Here is a 13,640-nt window from a genome sequence, read left to right as displayed (position 1 = left end):
GAGAGAAACATTTAATTAGATGGCAGCAGCTCCTAGAGCTCTTTATGGGAGCCAAGATTTAAAGCAGAACTCTATAGAGGTTTAAACACACTGCAACAGACATTGTTTACCGTTCAGCAATTTATTCATGTTTTGCACTAAAAATGTTCAGCCACTGAGAAATTCCCAATCAGAAGAAGCGTGTGTTGCCACTCATTTCAGAAGGACTTCCAGTCTGACCCACCCACGTCTGCTAAGTGTGCAGCAATGTGGATGTATACATAAGGATTAGATTTAGATCATATACATATCCAACTCCACAGGCTATTCACAACTTCCCATTGCACAATGAGAAATGTAGCTTCTACATAGAAATGATGGAGTCACTTGTTTGAAACCTCCCCTGGGTGCCTGGCCATAGCTACTCTTTCTCAATTAAAACTATGACTTTATGTACTTCAAAAAGGTAGTCATCTCATTACAGGGGACGTTTTAAAATAAAAAAAGCATCACGTATGTAAAGTACACATGTGATGGAAGTTATGGTGCAAAATAATTGGTATCCTGGAGTACAGCTTTACTACACCATCTGCAGCAAACTATAAAAATTTTTTACAGAGGGACTTTTTTTCATTGGTAACAGAGTTGCTTTAACCAAGCTGTGCAGCTGCTGTAGTGGTAGTTGAGGGCCTCTCTGTTATACCTGGCAGTGGTACCCAGGTAAAGAAATTGACTGAAAAGAATTAGAAATCCTTTGGCAAGTTAAACAATGTCTAAATACTGTTTGTAGAGTGTATATGTGCTTGCCTGGAGTTTAGTTTTACCATATTTTGTAGCAGTGTACTTACATGCTGGAACAGTCTCCGGAGACAATGAAAGTGCATATAAAACTGGTAAAAGTGATGTTGACTCAGGTTCTCCAACACAATGACAACAACACCGTGAAGACGCTTTTGATGATGAATACTGCACCAGCTTGAAGAAGGGAAAAGGAAAACTAGTTTAAATATATTTATCTTGACAAATAATGTAATGTAGAAAATAGGATATGTGCATTAATGCACATCCAGTGGATTCCCAAGGTCTTTTGTCCATTGCAGTAAAGTGGTACGTGACTAAACTTTAAGCATCACTTTAGGTTGGTAACAATATTCTTTCACAAAAGAACATACATATTGTACATGCCACATTAATATTTATGCTACCAAAATGAGTGTGTGCTATAAAATGCCTCCAGCATTGCGGTTTGTTCTTGCTGGAGGTTGCCATTAAGTAAAAACCCACAGTAGTCACTTCCTTTTTTCACCTTAGGCCAGCCATACAAGGATCAAAATCCAAATTTTGATCCATGCATGGGCAGGGAAGTTATCTCTTTTGCAATAATGAGTCTGACTATTCGCATTTCTTTATTTTCAGGTCAGTCGAGCTTTGAAAAGTTTGTCTCAACCCTCTGAATGCCACTTTTGCTTCACAGCTTAATCTGTTAAAGGAAGCTGAAAAATAACAGACTTGACAGGTAAACAGATAAAACTGCGGCATCTGTTTTCTATTTTTATGTTGTTTTCCTATATTTTCACCTGGTGATCTTGCCAGTAAGTCTGTTATTTTTCCACTTCCTTTAACCACTTCAGCTCCAGAGGATTTTACCCCCTTCATGACCAAATAATTTTTTTGCTATACAACGTTGTGCTACTTTAACTGGCAATTGCGTGGTCATGCAACACTGTACCCAAACAAAACATATATAATTTTTTTCACACAAATAGAGCTTTCTTTTGTTGGCATTTGATCACCGCTGAGTGTTTTATTTTTTGCGATATGAATGAAAAAAAGACCAAAAATTCAAATTTTAAAAAAAAAAAAAAAGAAACCACACACAATTTTTTACTTTCTGCTACAAAACATGTCCAACAAAAAAAGAAAAAAAAATCAAATTTTGGCCAAAATGTATCCTGCTACATGTTTTTGATATTAAAAAAATCCCAATAAGTGTATATTGATTGGTTTGAGTTACCGTTACAGCTCCTACAAACTGTGGTATATTTACTAGATTTTTTTTATTTTTAAATACTAATGGAGACAAATCAGTGACTTATAATAGGACTGTGACAGCGCGAAAAACAATCTAACACTAACTGACACTGGGGAAAACTGACAATGACATCACCAGTGGTATTAATGCAGTGATCAATGATAATACTATACCCTATCACTGCACTAATGACATTGGCTGGGAAGGCAATAACATCTAAGGTGATCAGGGGTTAAATGCATGCCTAACTATGTGTAATGTGTGTAAAGTGTGTTGCATTTACTACTAGATCACTCAGTTTCTCATCCCTGCTCTGCAAGGATGAGAAATTAAGATTGCGCCCTCTGTACAGAGCTCTGTGTTGTTCGGCAACACAGAGCTCTGAGCTGTAATTGCACACAGCCGATCAGCAGGTCCTGGCCATGAATCATTGGTAGAGACTTGCTGACAGGCTCCTGCTTTGTACAATCACAGCAGAAGCCGGGCAAGGGGCGTGCATGTGCAAGCCCTAAATCTGGAAGTAAGCAGCGACATACATTGTTTTGCCTACAGTAGCCACTTGCCAGCAGTGTAGGTGAGCAGCTACCAAGTGGTTAACAGACCAAAAGTGGCAGTTAGAGGGTTGAGACAAAATCATTACATACTGACAATTGTCAGCTTTTATTCATTTTATGTACAACCCTTCCCTAAAGGAAAGAAAAGACAGTAGTGACTGCTGTTAGCAGGAGTTTGGCTTCAATTTGTTAATAAGCCCCATCTAAATCTGCTAGTACATCTAACACTGAATGAGTAAGTGAGTAATAGTGAGCGCACATCAAGTAATATCAGCAGCTAAGCACTAAAGGTAACCAACAAACCTCAGATAACCAGTGAGAAAGAGAAAGTGCAGCGCTAAATCATTAGAATAAAATATGGTACAAATACTGATATGAAAATCAGAAGGTGACTATAAATGTTCAATAATAATTATAGTGATCCGCAATTCTCCTTAGTTCGGTGCTGGTGCAATAAGATGTAGACAAAACTCACAAGACAACACTCACCGGAACGCATATTTAAATGCGCATAAATATAAGTGAACTCCTGATGTCATCAGATGTCATCCAAATGGGGGCAGGAATGGGGAGACCTTTATCCAAGTATATGGGTCCTCGGATTTCTGATGCGGATCAAATGGAAATGCCAGAGTCTCCTTTAAAGGGTGGATGGGTGCAGCTCCAGAGGTATGACAGGAGGCTCCCTCTCTGGAGTCTGGAAGCTGTGTTATCTGTAAGTTAATACTCCCCAAGGGAGTTAAATAGAAGAAACCCCATGGTGTAGTATTTAAAGGTTTTAATGGGTAAAAAATCAAGCAGCCAGAGTATAAGATCAAAATCCAGGTAATACGAAACACACTGAATGTATAGCATACAAAACGGGGACTGACCGTCCACAGTCTAAGATGGCCGCCGGAGCTCCACGTTGCTCCGGCGGCGTGAGGTCACGGCGTTATTGACTCCCTCTGACGCATTTCGTGCACCTGCATGTCTTCTGAGGGGAATGCCAATGTTAGTGTGTTTCGTATTACCTGGATTTTGATCTTATACTCTGGCTGCTTGATTTTTACCCATTAAAACCTTTAAATACTACACCATGGGGTTTCTTCTATTTAACTCCCTTGGGGAGTATTAACTTACAGATAACACAGCTTCCAGACTCCAGAGAGGGAGCCTCCTGTCATACCTGTGGAGCTGCACCCATCCACCCTTTAAAGGGGACTCTGGCATTCCATTTGATCCGCATCAGAAATCCTAGGACCCACATACTTGGATAAAGGTCTCCCTATTCCTGCCCCAATTTGGACGACATCTGATGACATCAGGAGTTCACTTATATTTATGCGCATTTAAATATGCGTTCCGGTGAGTGCGCATTTTGTCTACATCTTATCGCACCAGCACCGAACTAAGGAGAATTGCAGATCACTATAATTATTATTGAACATTTATAGTCACCTTCTGATTTTCATATCAATATTTGTACCATATTTTATTGTAATGATTTAGCGCTGCACTTTCTCTTTCTCACATCTAACACTGCCCTTTCCACAGACTGACAATGCTGCCATCTAAGGGTCTCATTCTTCATAGAATGGAGCCACCCTAATACAGGAAGTAAGTTAACAGCCGGAGCAGCAGGTGAAAATAAAGGGGGAAAAAATTAAAAGAAAGAAAACGAATGCAGGCACCACATTTATCGATTGGTAATCTGCAATATATTAGGGTTGTTTTTGGGTTTACATATGCTTTAGAAAAACATAGCCTGAGACAATTACATACTGCTTGTGTGTGCATTATTATGTGTGATCAATCCTCCACATTTCACACTTTAGCATATCTGAAACATATCTGAAAAACGCTCAACAATGGGGCACTGGGGTTATAATATTTAAATAGCAGCTGTCTCTCCACTTTCACTTACTGTGAGCTGTCCTGGCAGAATTGCCCTAATTATAAAATGATAAAAATAATGTTACTGCTACAATGTTTAAGCACAAGCATCAAAATCCATCTTAATGTACCTTGCCTGTGTTGTGTGCTCTTTTCCCAGCACTGCATATTTGATGAGTTGGTGCAAGGATCCATGCTGAATTTCACAGGAATCACTAAACAGTGCAGAGGATAATCTTGGTGCTTTCTGGAAAATAACACAAAATATTAAACCTTTGAGCATTTCAGAAGATTTTGGACGGATCAATCAACATTCCTATATCATCAGTGCCACCAACTAGTAGCGAAATTGTGTTTTTTTTTTGTTTGTTTTTTTCCCATAAATATCTCATTCCGGGGAAAAAAATAGTATGACCACTAGGTGGTGCTGACAATATAGAAAATACAGTTAGGTCCATTTATATTTGGACACGGGCACAATTTAACTTTTTCCGGGTATTTAACAAAACATATTCAAGCTATAGTTATATAATGGATGTGGGCTGAAAGAGCACACTCTCAGGTTTAAATTTGAGGGTATGTACATCCAAATTGGAGGAAGGATTTAGGAATTACAGCTCTTAAGAAATCCCCCTTTTTTTAAGGGACCAAAAGTAATTGGACAATTGAATAAAAAGTGTTTCATGGCCAGGTGTGGGCTACTCTTTTGTTATTTCTTCATCAATTAAGCAGGTAAAAGGTCTGGAGTTGATTCTAAGTGTGGAATATGCATTTGGAATCTATTGCTGTGAACCTACATCAAGCATTCAAAGGAGCGGTCCATGCAAGTGAAACAGGCCATTGTAAGGCTTCAAAAACGAAACCAATCCATCAGAGAGATAGCAGCAACATTAGGAGTGGCCAAATCAACAGTTAAGTACATTCTGAGGAAAGAACGCACTGGTGAGCTCAGCAACATAAAAAGGCATGGACGTCTACAGAAGACAACAGTGGTGGATGATCGCAGGATCCTCTCTAAGGTAAAGAAAAACCCATTCACAACATCCAGACAAGTGAAAGACACTCTCCAGGAGGTGGGCATATCATTGTCAAAGTCTACAATCAACAGAAGACTTCACGAGAGCAAATACAGAGGGTTCACTACAAGGTGCAAACCATTCATAAACCTGAATAGAAAAGCCAGATTAGACTTTGCCAAAAAAAAATCTAAAAAAGCCAGACCAGTTCTGGAAAAGCATTCTTTGGACGGATGAAATGAATATTACTCTGTACCAGAATGACAGGAAGAAAAAAAAAAGTGTGGAGAAGGATTAGAACAGCTCATGATCCAAAGCACACAATGTCATCTGTAAAACATGGTGGAGGCAGTGTGATGGCATGGGCATGCATGGCTTCCAGTGGTACTGGGTCATTGGTATTTATTGATGATGTGACAGAAGATAGAAGCAGCCAGATGCATTCTGCAGTGTTTAGAGCTATACTGTCAGCCCAGATTGAGCCAAATGCAGCAAAGTTAATTGGACGGCGCAACACAGTACAGATGGACAATGATCCAAAACGCACTGCAAAAGCAACCCAGGAGCTTTTGAAGGAAAACAAGTGGAATATTCTGCAATGGCGGAGTCAATCACCTGATCTCCACCCAATTGAGCATACATTTCACTTGCTGAAGGCAAAACTAAAGGCAGAAAGACCCACAAACAAAGAACAACTGAAGACAGCTGCAGTTAGAGCCTGGCAAAGCATCAGAAAGGAGGAAACCCAGTCTTTGGTAATGTCTATGGGTTCCAGACTTCAGGCAGTGATTGCCAGTAAAGGATTCTCAACAAAATATTAAAAATGAACATTTTATTTATGATTATATTCATTTGTCCAATTACTTTTGGTCCCTTGAAAAAGGAGAGATGGCTACTCTTAAGAGCTGGAATTCCTAAACCCTTCCTCCAATTTGCATGTACATACCCTCAAACTAAACATGAGAGTGTGCATTTCAGCCCATATCCATTATATAACTATAGCTTGAATATGTTTTGGTAAATACCTGAAAAAAACTAAAATTGTGCCTGTGTCCAAATATATATGGACCTAACTGTATATACACTCACCGGCCACTTTATTAGGTACACCCGTTCAGTTGCTTGGTAACACAAATTGCTAATCAGCCAATCACATGGCAGCAACTCAATGCATTTAGGCATCTAGACGTGGTGAAGACAACTTGCTGAAGTACAAAGCAAGCATCTACTATATACACTGGCCCCCCCATGACCCCATCTATTCTATATACACTGACCCCCCCATCTATTCTAAATACACTGACCCCCCATAACCCCATCTATTCTATATACACTGACACACCCCCCCCCTCTCCCCCCATCTATTCCATATACACTGACCCCCCCATGTATGAAGCAGAGCACAGAGAGTTTTGGGTGAATACTGATAACGAGGATGGACTCCATATATGAGGAGTGTGTCGGTCCTCCTATGGAATGCCCCCTCCATGGATGTGTAGTCCGGAGTCACCTTCATATCCTGGTGACAGCCCGGGGTCCCAGATGTGTGAGAAGTGTACACAGATCTGACCCAACAAGGTGTCCTGCATTTACCGTATATTTCGCTCCATAAGACACACTTGGGGGGAAATGTCTGTGCGTCTTATGGAGCGGCCGGCCCAGTATTCCCGCCGCCGTTGTATGTCCACAGTCTCTGGTCATCTCATGTACTATGTCCACAGTCTCTGGTCATCTCATGTACTGTGTCCGCATTTGTTCATAGTTTTTTTTTTAAAACTATAGTCCAGTCCTCCAACAGTCTGAGGGACAGTGAACTGGCCCCCTGTTTAAAAAGTTTGAGAACCCCTGCGATAACCTGTCCGCCTCTGTCCGCTTAAATGGTTTTAATTTGGAACCATTTTGGATATCTAATGGAACTAAACAGGGCTGTCCACTATCTCCCTGATTGTTCATCCTCACAGTTGGAGCCATTTCTTCAACATATTGGATACAATAGTTCTGTCCAAGGTGCGCTCACAAATGATTACCATCATAAGGTAGCGGCTTAAGCGGACGACTTGCTTTTTTATGTTACCAGTCCCCTTACTTCCCTGCCCTCCCTCCTGCTGGAATTGTAAAAATTTGGTACACGTTCAAATTTTAAAGTTAATCTTCAAAAGTCCAAAGCTCTAAACGTGTCCATACCCGCATCAACGATTGCTAGACTCTGCCATTACTTCCCATTCTAATGTGCTACGCTATTTATACGATGCTTGGGAACTAAAATCTGCACTGCACATCAAAAGCATAAAGAACACCATACCCACAGTGAAGCATGGTGGTGGCTGCATCATGCTTTGAGGCAGTTTTTCTTTAGCTAGAACTGGGGCCTTAGTCAAGGTAGAGGGAATTATGAACAGTTCCAAATACCAGTCAATATTGGTACAAAACCTTCAGACTTCTGCTAAAAAGCTGAACATTTAGAGGAACTTCATCTGTCAGCATGACGGCCCTAAGCATACATCCAGATCAACAAAGGAATGGCTTTACCAGAAGAAGATTAAAGTTTTTGGAATGGCCCAGCCAGAGCCCTGACCTGAATCCAATCGAAAATCTGTGGGGTGATCTGAAGAGGGCTGTTCACAGGAGATGCCCTCGCAATCTGACAGATTTGGAGTGCTTTTGCAAGGAAGAGTGGGAAAATATTGCCAAGTCAAGATGAGTCATGATAATAGACTCATACGCAAAAAGACTGAGAGCTGTAATAAAATCAAAAGGTGCTTCAACAAAGAATTAGTTGAAGGGTGTGCACACTTATGCAACCATATTATTTTAGTTTTTATTTTTATTTCCCTCTACCTAAAAGATTTCAGTTTGTTGTTCAACTGAGTTGTACAGTTTATAGGTTACATTAAACGTGGAAAAAGTTCTGAAATTATTTATCTTTGTCTCATTTTTTACATGACAGAAACCTGACATTTTAACAGGGGTGTGAAGACTTTTTATGTGCACTGTAGGTTATTAGGCAAGCTTGTGAAGTATTCCTTAGTTGTATCCAAACTTCCAAATACAAATTTGACAGGAATTTTACTGGGGTCAGGAGATTGGGGAGTTCAGGATGGAACTTACTGGAGTTTTTTTTTTTTTATTGGGGTTGTGTAAGATCTGTCTCTAGCAGTGCTTTATGCCAGGAGGAAGTAGCCAATGCAGTCCAACAGAACCACGTAAGACAGAACTTATTATGATTACCCTGTAACCATCATCTTAACACAAACTCTAGATATTGTAGTAATCCTAGTATGTCTGTAGCATAACTATAGCTGAAACGTATCCTTTCTTTAACTGTACATTTAAAGTGAGATCCCAACACTGCGTAAGTACCTACATCTAAGTGACTGTGTGTTAGTAGCTCACCTCAATAATCAACAGAAAAAATATGATCTGTCTGTCTGTCTGTCTGTCTGTCTGTCTATCTAGGCAGTGCTTAACTACATAAAATGAACTAAATAAAAAAATAAGTGAAAAAATATCAAACTATAATCTAGATGTAAGTCCTTATTCAAAGTTTGTCTACAATTGAAACACATATCATTATTAAAAAAATGTATACGAAAATTATTGTTGCTATCAAACATCTGCTTTGTGAAGTGATAGACATCTTATCCAACACCTTGTGTAATCCTTCCAACCCTGAGAAGCCCACAGTGGATCATTCTTCAGAGGGTGTTTGACAGGTGTTGAGGAGGGTCCTTCAACGCTTGTTTTATCCCCTGAAAGCCTGCACCAGAGCACTGCAACCATGTGCATTGCATCGCAGCTCAATTCACTTGAATACTGGCCCACTGAATGCAACAGGGGTTTTAGTCCTTGCTGTGGCCAATAAGCAAAGCATAGTGGTTGCAACATGTGTACAGCCCCGTCTGCAGCTTAAGGTGGAGCATTTGGGGGGTGGTTAAAAAGCATTTCAACTGCATGTTTTAACCAGTAGCCTACAGGGCACTTATACACCCTTCCTGCCCAGGCCAATTTCCAGCTTTCAGCGCTGTCACACTTTGAATGACAATTGCGCAATCAAACAACACTGTACCCATATGACATTTTTATAATTGTTTTGTGACAGATAGAGCTTTCGTTTGGTGGTATTTAATCACCTCTGGGTTTTTTATTTTTTCTTAAACAAACCAAAAACCACTGAAAATTTTGAAATAAAAAACGTTTTTTCTTAGTTTTTGTTATAAAATTTTATAAATAAGTGATTTTTCTCCTTCACTGATGTGCGCTAATGAGGCTGCACTGATGGGCATTGATAGGCTGCACTGATGGACACTGATAGGTGGCACTGATGAGGTGGCACTGGTAGGTGGCACTGATGGGCATTGACAGGCATCACTGATGGGCACTGAAAGGCAGCACTGATACAGGGCACTGATAGGCAGCACTGACTGGCACTAATAGGCAGCACTGATAGGCGACACTGACTGGCACTGTTAGGCGGCACTAACAGGCACTGATAGGCGGCACTGATGCTCACTGATAGGCAGCACTGACTGGCACTGATAGGTGGCACTGATTGGCAGCACTGATAGGTGGCACTGACTGGCACTGATGGGTGACACTGAAAGGCAGCTCAGATGGGCACTATGTGGTATTGATGTGCACTGGTAGGCACTGATATGTGGCACGGATGGGCACTGGCACAAGGCACTGATGAGCACTGACATAAGGCACTGATGGACACTGACAGGTGGCACTGCTGGGGATACACTGATCATCAGGGCACACTGATCCTCAGTGGCCTGATGATCAGTGTACATGTCCTCTCCGCAGAAAGCCGATTACCAGCTCTCCTCTCGAGCTGTCAGCAGGACAGCTCAAGAGGAGAGAAATACCGATAATCGGCATTTCCGTTTACATGTGATCAGCTGTGATTGGACACAGCTGATCACATGACCGAGCCGACATCTTCGGCTCTTTCCGTGATTGGTGATCCGCTGTGTCCGAGGGAGCTACAAGTTATTTAAAGGGACAGCCAAGCAGTGGAGCATGCTTTTCACCTCCCTTTGTCTCAAGAAAACTAAGCTGTTTAATAAGGGATTAGTCACTACTCTGAAAACACAGCTGAAAGGTAATCATGTTACTGACCACCTTAGCAGGAGGCCAGAGCCCCACCTACTGGCTAGATAGAAGACTAAGTATTAAAATGCATTATTTCATGTATACCTGGCTGAAAAAAAAATCTCTTTATTAATCCTGGCCAATCTGTCAATTTGTCAATCTGCGCCTGGCCACACCTATTCCTGCCTACTGTTTTCTGGATTGACAACACCGTCTCTACTGCTGAAACCCTTCCACTATGAGCTGCAGTTTCTAAGAGGGGGAGCGCATAAGGCACAAATGAAGAAGGATTTGGATCTTTCAGGGAAGGCCAAGAAAGTCTTTTGTTGCTTTACAAGGCTTGTGCATTATGTAGTAACTAGATTTAGGACAGGTTTAGACTCTCAAACAGAAGCCTTTAGATGTGCCTTAGTGTACGTAAACCCAAAAAAATTACCTTCTCTGAAGTTGGCCATAGATGGATCAAAATTCGACCAGTTCAGTAGGAACCAGCCAAATTTCGCTTCATGTGCGGCCATTTCCTGTTCTTCAAGTCGATCATTAGATCGACTTTCGTCAAACTGGATTGTTGAAAGACCTTTGCAATCAGCGGCTTCAGCTGCTTATCACTATATTTTGATTGCAGAAAATACCAAAGTCAGAATACAACATCTTGTGTGTGGATGAAGGAGTCTGTTCATTTTTTTCCCTTCAGCCCTCTGGCTACATGAGAAAAAAATGGCCCATGTATGGCCAGCTCTTTTTTCTCCCTTTTTTGTTTGTTTAACCTCTTTCTGACTTTGTAACACATATATGTGGTGGCAAGATAAGTGGGCTTTAGTGCCGATGTGTCCACAGTAATCTAACGTCATGTGCTAAGAGTTCACTCAGCACACTGACCAAGTTGTTTCCAGCAGCTCTTAAGCATGCCATACATGGGTCGAATTCCAAATGATTTTTGTAATCGAAAATCGCAAGAAAACATAATTCGTTCTGTAATCCGATGCCAACAATGACTTCGTTTTTCACAAATTTTCCAGCATGCCCAATAAACGAAATGGGGAGGAACCACGAAAATCGGCCGGTGCCATTGCCCCATTAACCACTTGACCTCCAGAGGATTTACCCCCCTTAATGACCAGGCCACTTTTTGCTACTCGGCGCTGCACTAATTCAACTGATAATTGCGTGATCAAGCAATGCTGCACCCAAACGAAATTTACGTCCTTTTTTTCACACAAATAGAGCTTTCTTTCGGTGGTATTTGATCACCTGTGCGCTTTTTATTTTTCACGCTATAAACAAAAAAAGGCCAAAAATTTTTAAGAAAAACAATATTTTTTACTTTCAGCTATAAAAAATATGTAGTAAACTCAAAGTTGGTTATAAATTTAGGCCAAAATGTATTCTGCTACATGTTTTTGGTAAAAAAAATCCCAATAAGTGTATATTGATTGCTTTGTGTGAAAGTTATAGCGTCTACAAACTATGGTATAGATCAGCAATGGGCAAACTACGGCCCGCGGGCCGTATACGGCCCGGCGGACCTTTTAATCCGGCCCACGGAGCTAGGCTCCTCTCACAGTCCGCCCTGAAGACCGGTGTAGCATGAAAATCTGTCTCCTATGAGGATCTGTCCCCCTCGACGTATCTGCGCATGTGCCGGAGATCGCCGATCGGCTGCTAATGTCTGAAACTGGCACATGCGCAGATACGTCGAGGGGGACAGATCCTCCTAGGAAACAGATTTTCATGCTACACCGAAACAGCGCGGGACACGGCGAGAGGAACGCGCGTAGCAAAGGTAAGTGAATTGACACAGGGGGGACTTGGGGACTTAATATGGGGGATGAATTAATATGGGGAATGAATTACTATATGGGGGATGAATTACTATATGGGGGATGAATTACTATAGGGGGGATGAATTACTATAGGGGGGATGAATTACTATATGGGGGATGAATTACTATATGGGGGATGAATTACTATAGGGGGGATGAATTACTATAGGGGGGATGAATTACTATAGGGGGGATGAATTACTATATGGGGGATGTATTACTATGGGGGATGAATTACTATATGGGGGATGAATTACTATATGGGGGATGAATTACTATAGGGGGGATGAATTACTATAGGGGGGATGAATTAATATGGAGAATGAATTACTATATGGGGGATGAATTACTATATGGGGGATGAATTACTATGGGGGATGAATTACTATAAGGGGGATGAATTACTATAAGGGGGATGAATTACTATGGGGGACGAATTACTATATGGGGGATGAATTACTATGGGGGATGAATTACTATGGGGGATGAATTACTATGGGGGATGAATTACTATATGGGGGATGAATTACTATATGGGGGATGAATTACTATATGGAGGATGAATTACTATATGGAGGATGAATTACTATATGGGGGATGAATTACTATATGGGGGATGAATTACTATATGGGGGATGAATTACTATATGGGGGATGAATTACTATAGGGGGGATGAATTACTATAGGGGGGATGAATTACTATAGGGGGGATGAATTACTATATGGGGGATGAATTACTATATGGGGGATGAATTACTATAGGGGGGATGAATTACTATATGGGGGATGAATTACTATATGGGGGATGAATTACTATATGGGGGATGAATTACTATGGGGGATGAATTACTATATGGGGGATGAATTACTATATGGGGGATGAATTACTATGGGGGATGAATTACTATGGGGGATGAATTACTATAGGGGGGATGAATTACTATAGGGGGGATGAATTACTATAGGGGGGATGAATTACTATAGGGGGGATGAATTACTATGGGGGATGAATTACTATATGGGGGATGAATTACTATATGGGGGATTAATTACTATGCTTACTATGGGGGAATATTACTATACTTACTATGGATGACACATACACATAATTCATCTACTCTTGGTCCGGCCCCCGGGTCCAATATATGAACCCATTGCGGCCCTCAAGTCAAAAAGTTTGCCCACCCCTGGTATAGATACTGCAATTTACGCCATTTTTTGTTTTGCTATACAGCGCTGAGTAGTTTAACGGACAATTGCGCGGTC

General features: G+C 41.0%; 1 protein-coding gene across 2 annotated transcripts in view; it reads right to left on the bottom strand.

The window, feature by feature from the left end:
* Positions 1–13,640, bottom strand: part of REXO5 (RNA exonuclease 5) — a 108,684-nt gene that overhangs the window by 82,261 nt on the left and 12,783 nt on the right. For both annotated transcript variants that reach the window (XM_089674779.1, XM_089674780.1), the window contains exons 3-4: positions 4,572–4,687; positions 828–954 (exon numbers count right to left, since the gene is read on the bottom strand). In XM_089674779.1, coding sequence (XP_089530905.1) covers positions 828–954; positions 4,572–4,687 — 243 coding nt within the window. The remainder of the gene's footprint in view (positions 1–827; positions 955–4,571; positions 4,688–13,640) is intronic.

This window comes from Staurois parvus, unplaced genomic scaffold (genome assembly GCF_062004578.1).
Source record: "Staurois parvus isolate SC_StPar_1 unplaced genomic scaffold, SC_StPar_1.0 ptg000152l, whole genome shotgun sequence".
Classification (NCBI taxonomy): Eukaryota; Metazoa; Chordata; class Amphibia; order Anura; family Ranidae; genus Staurois; species Staurois parvus.
Note: the sequence above shows the minus strand (reverse complement) of the source record. Positions and strands in the feature narration are given on the sequence as shown.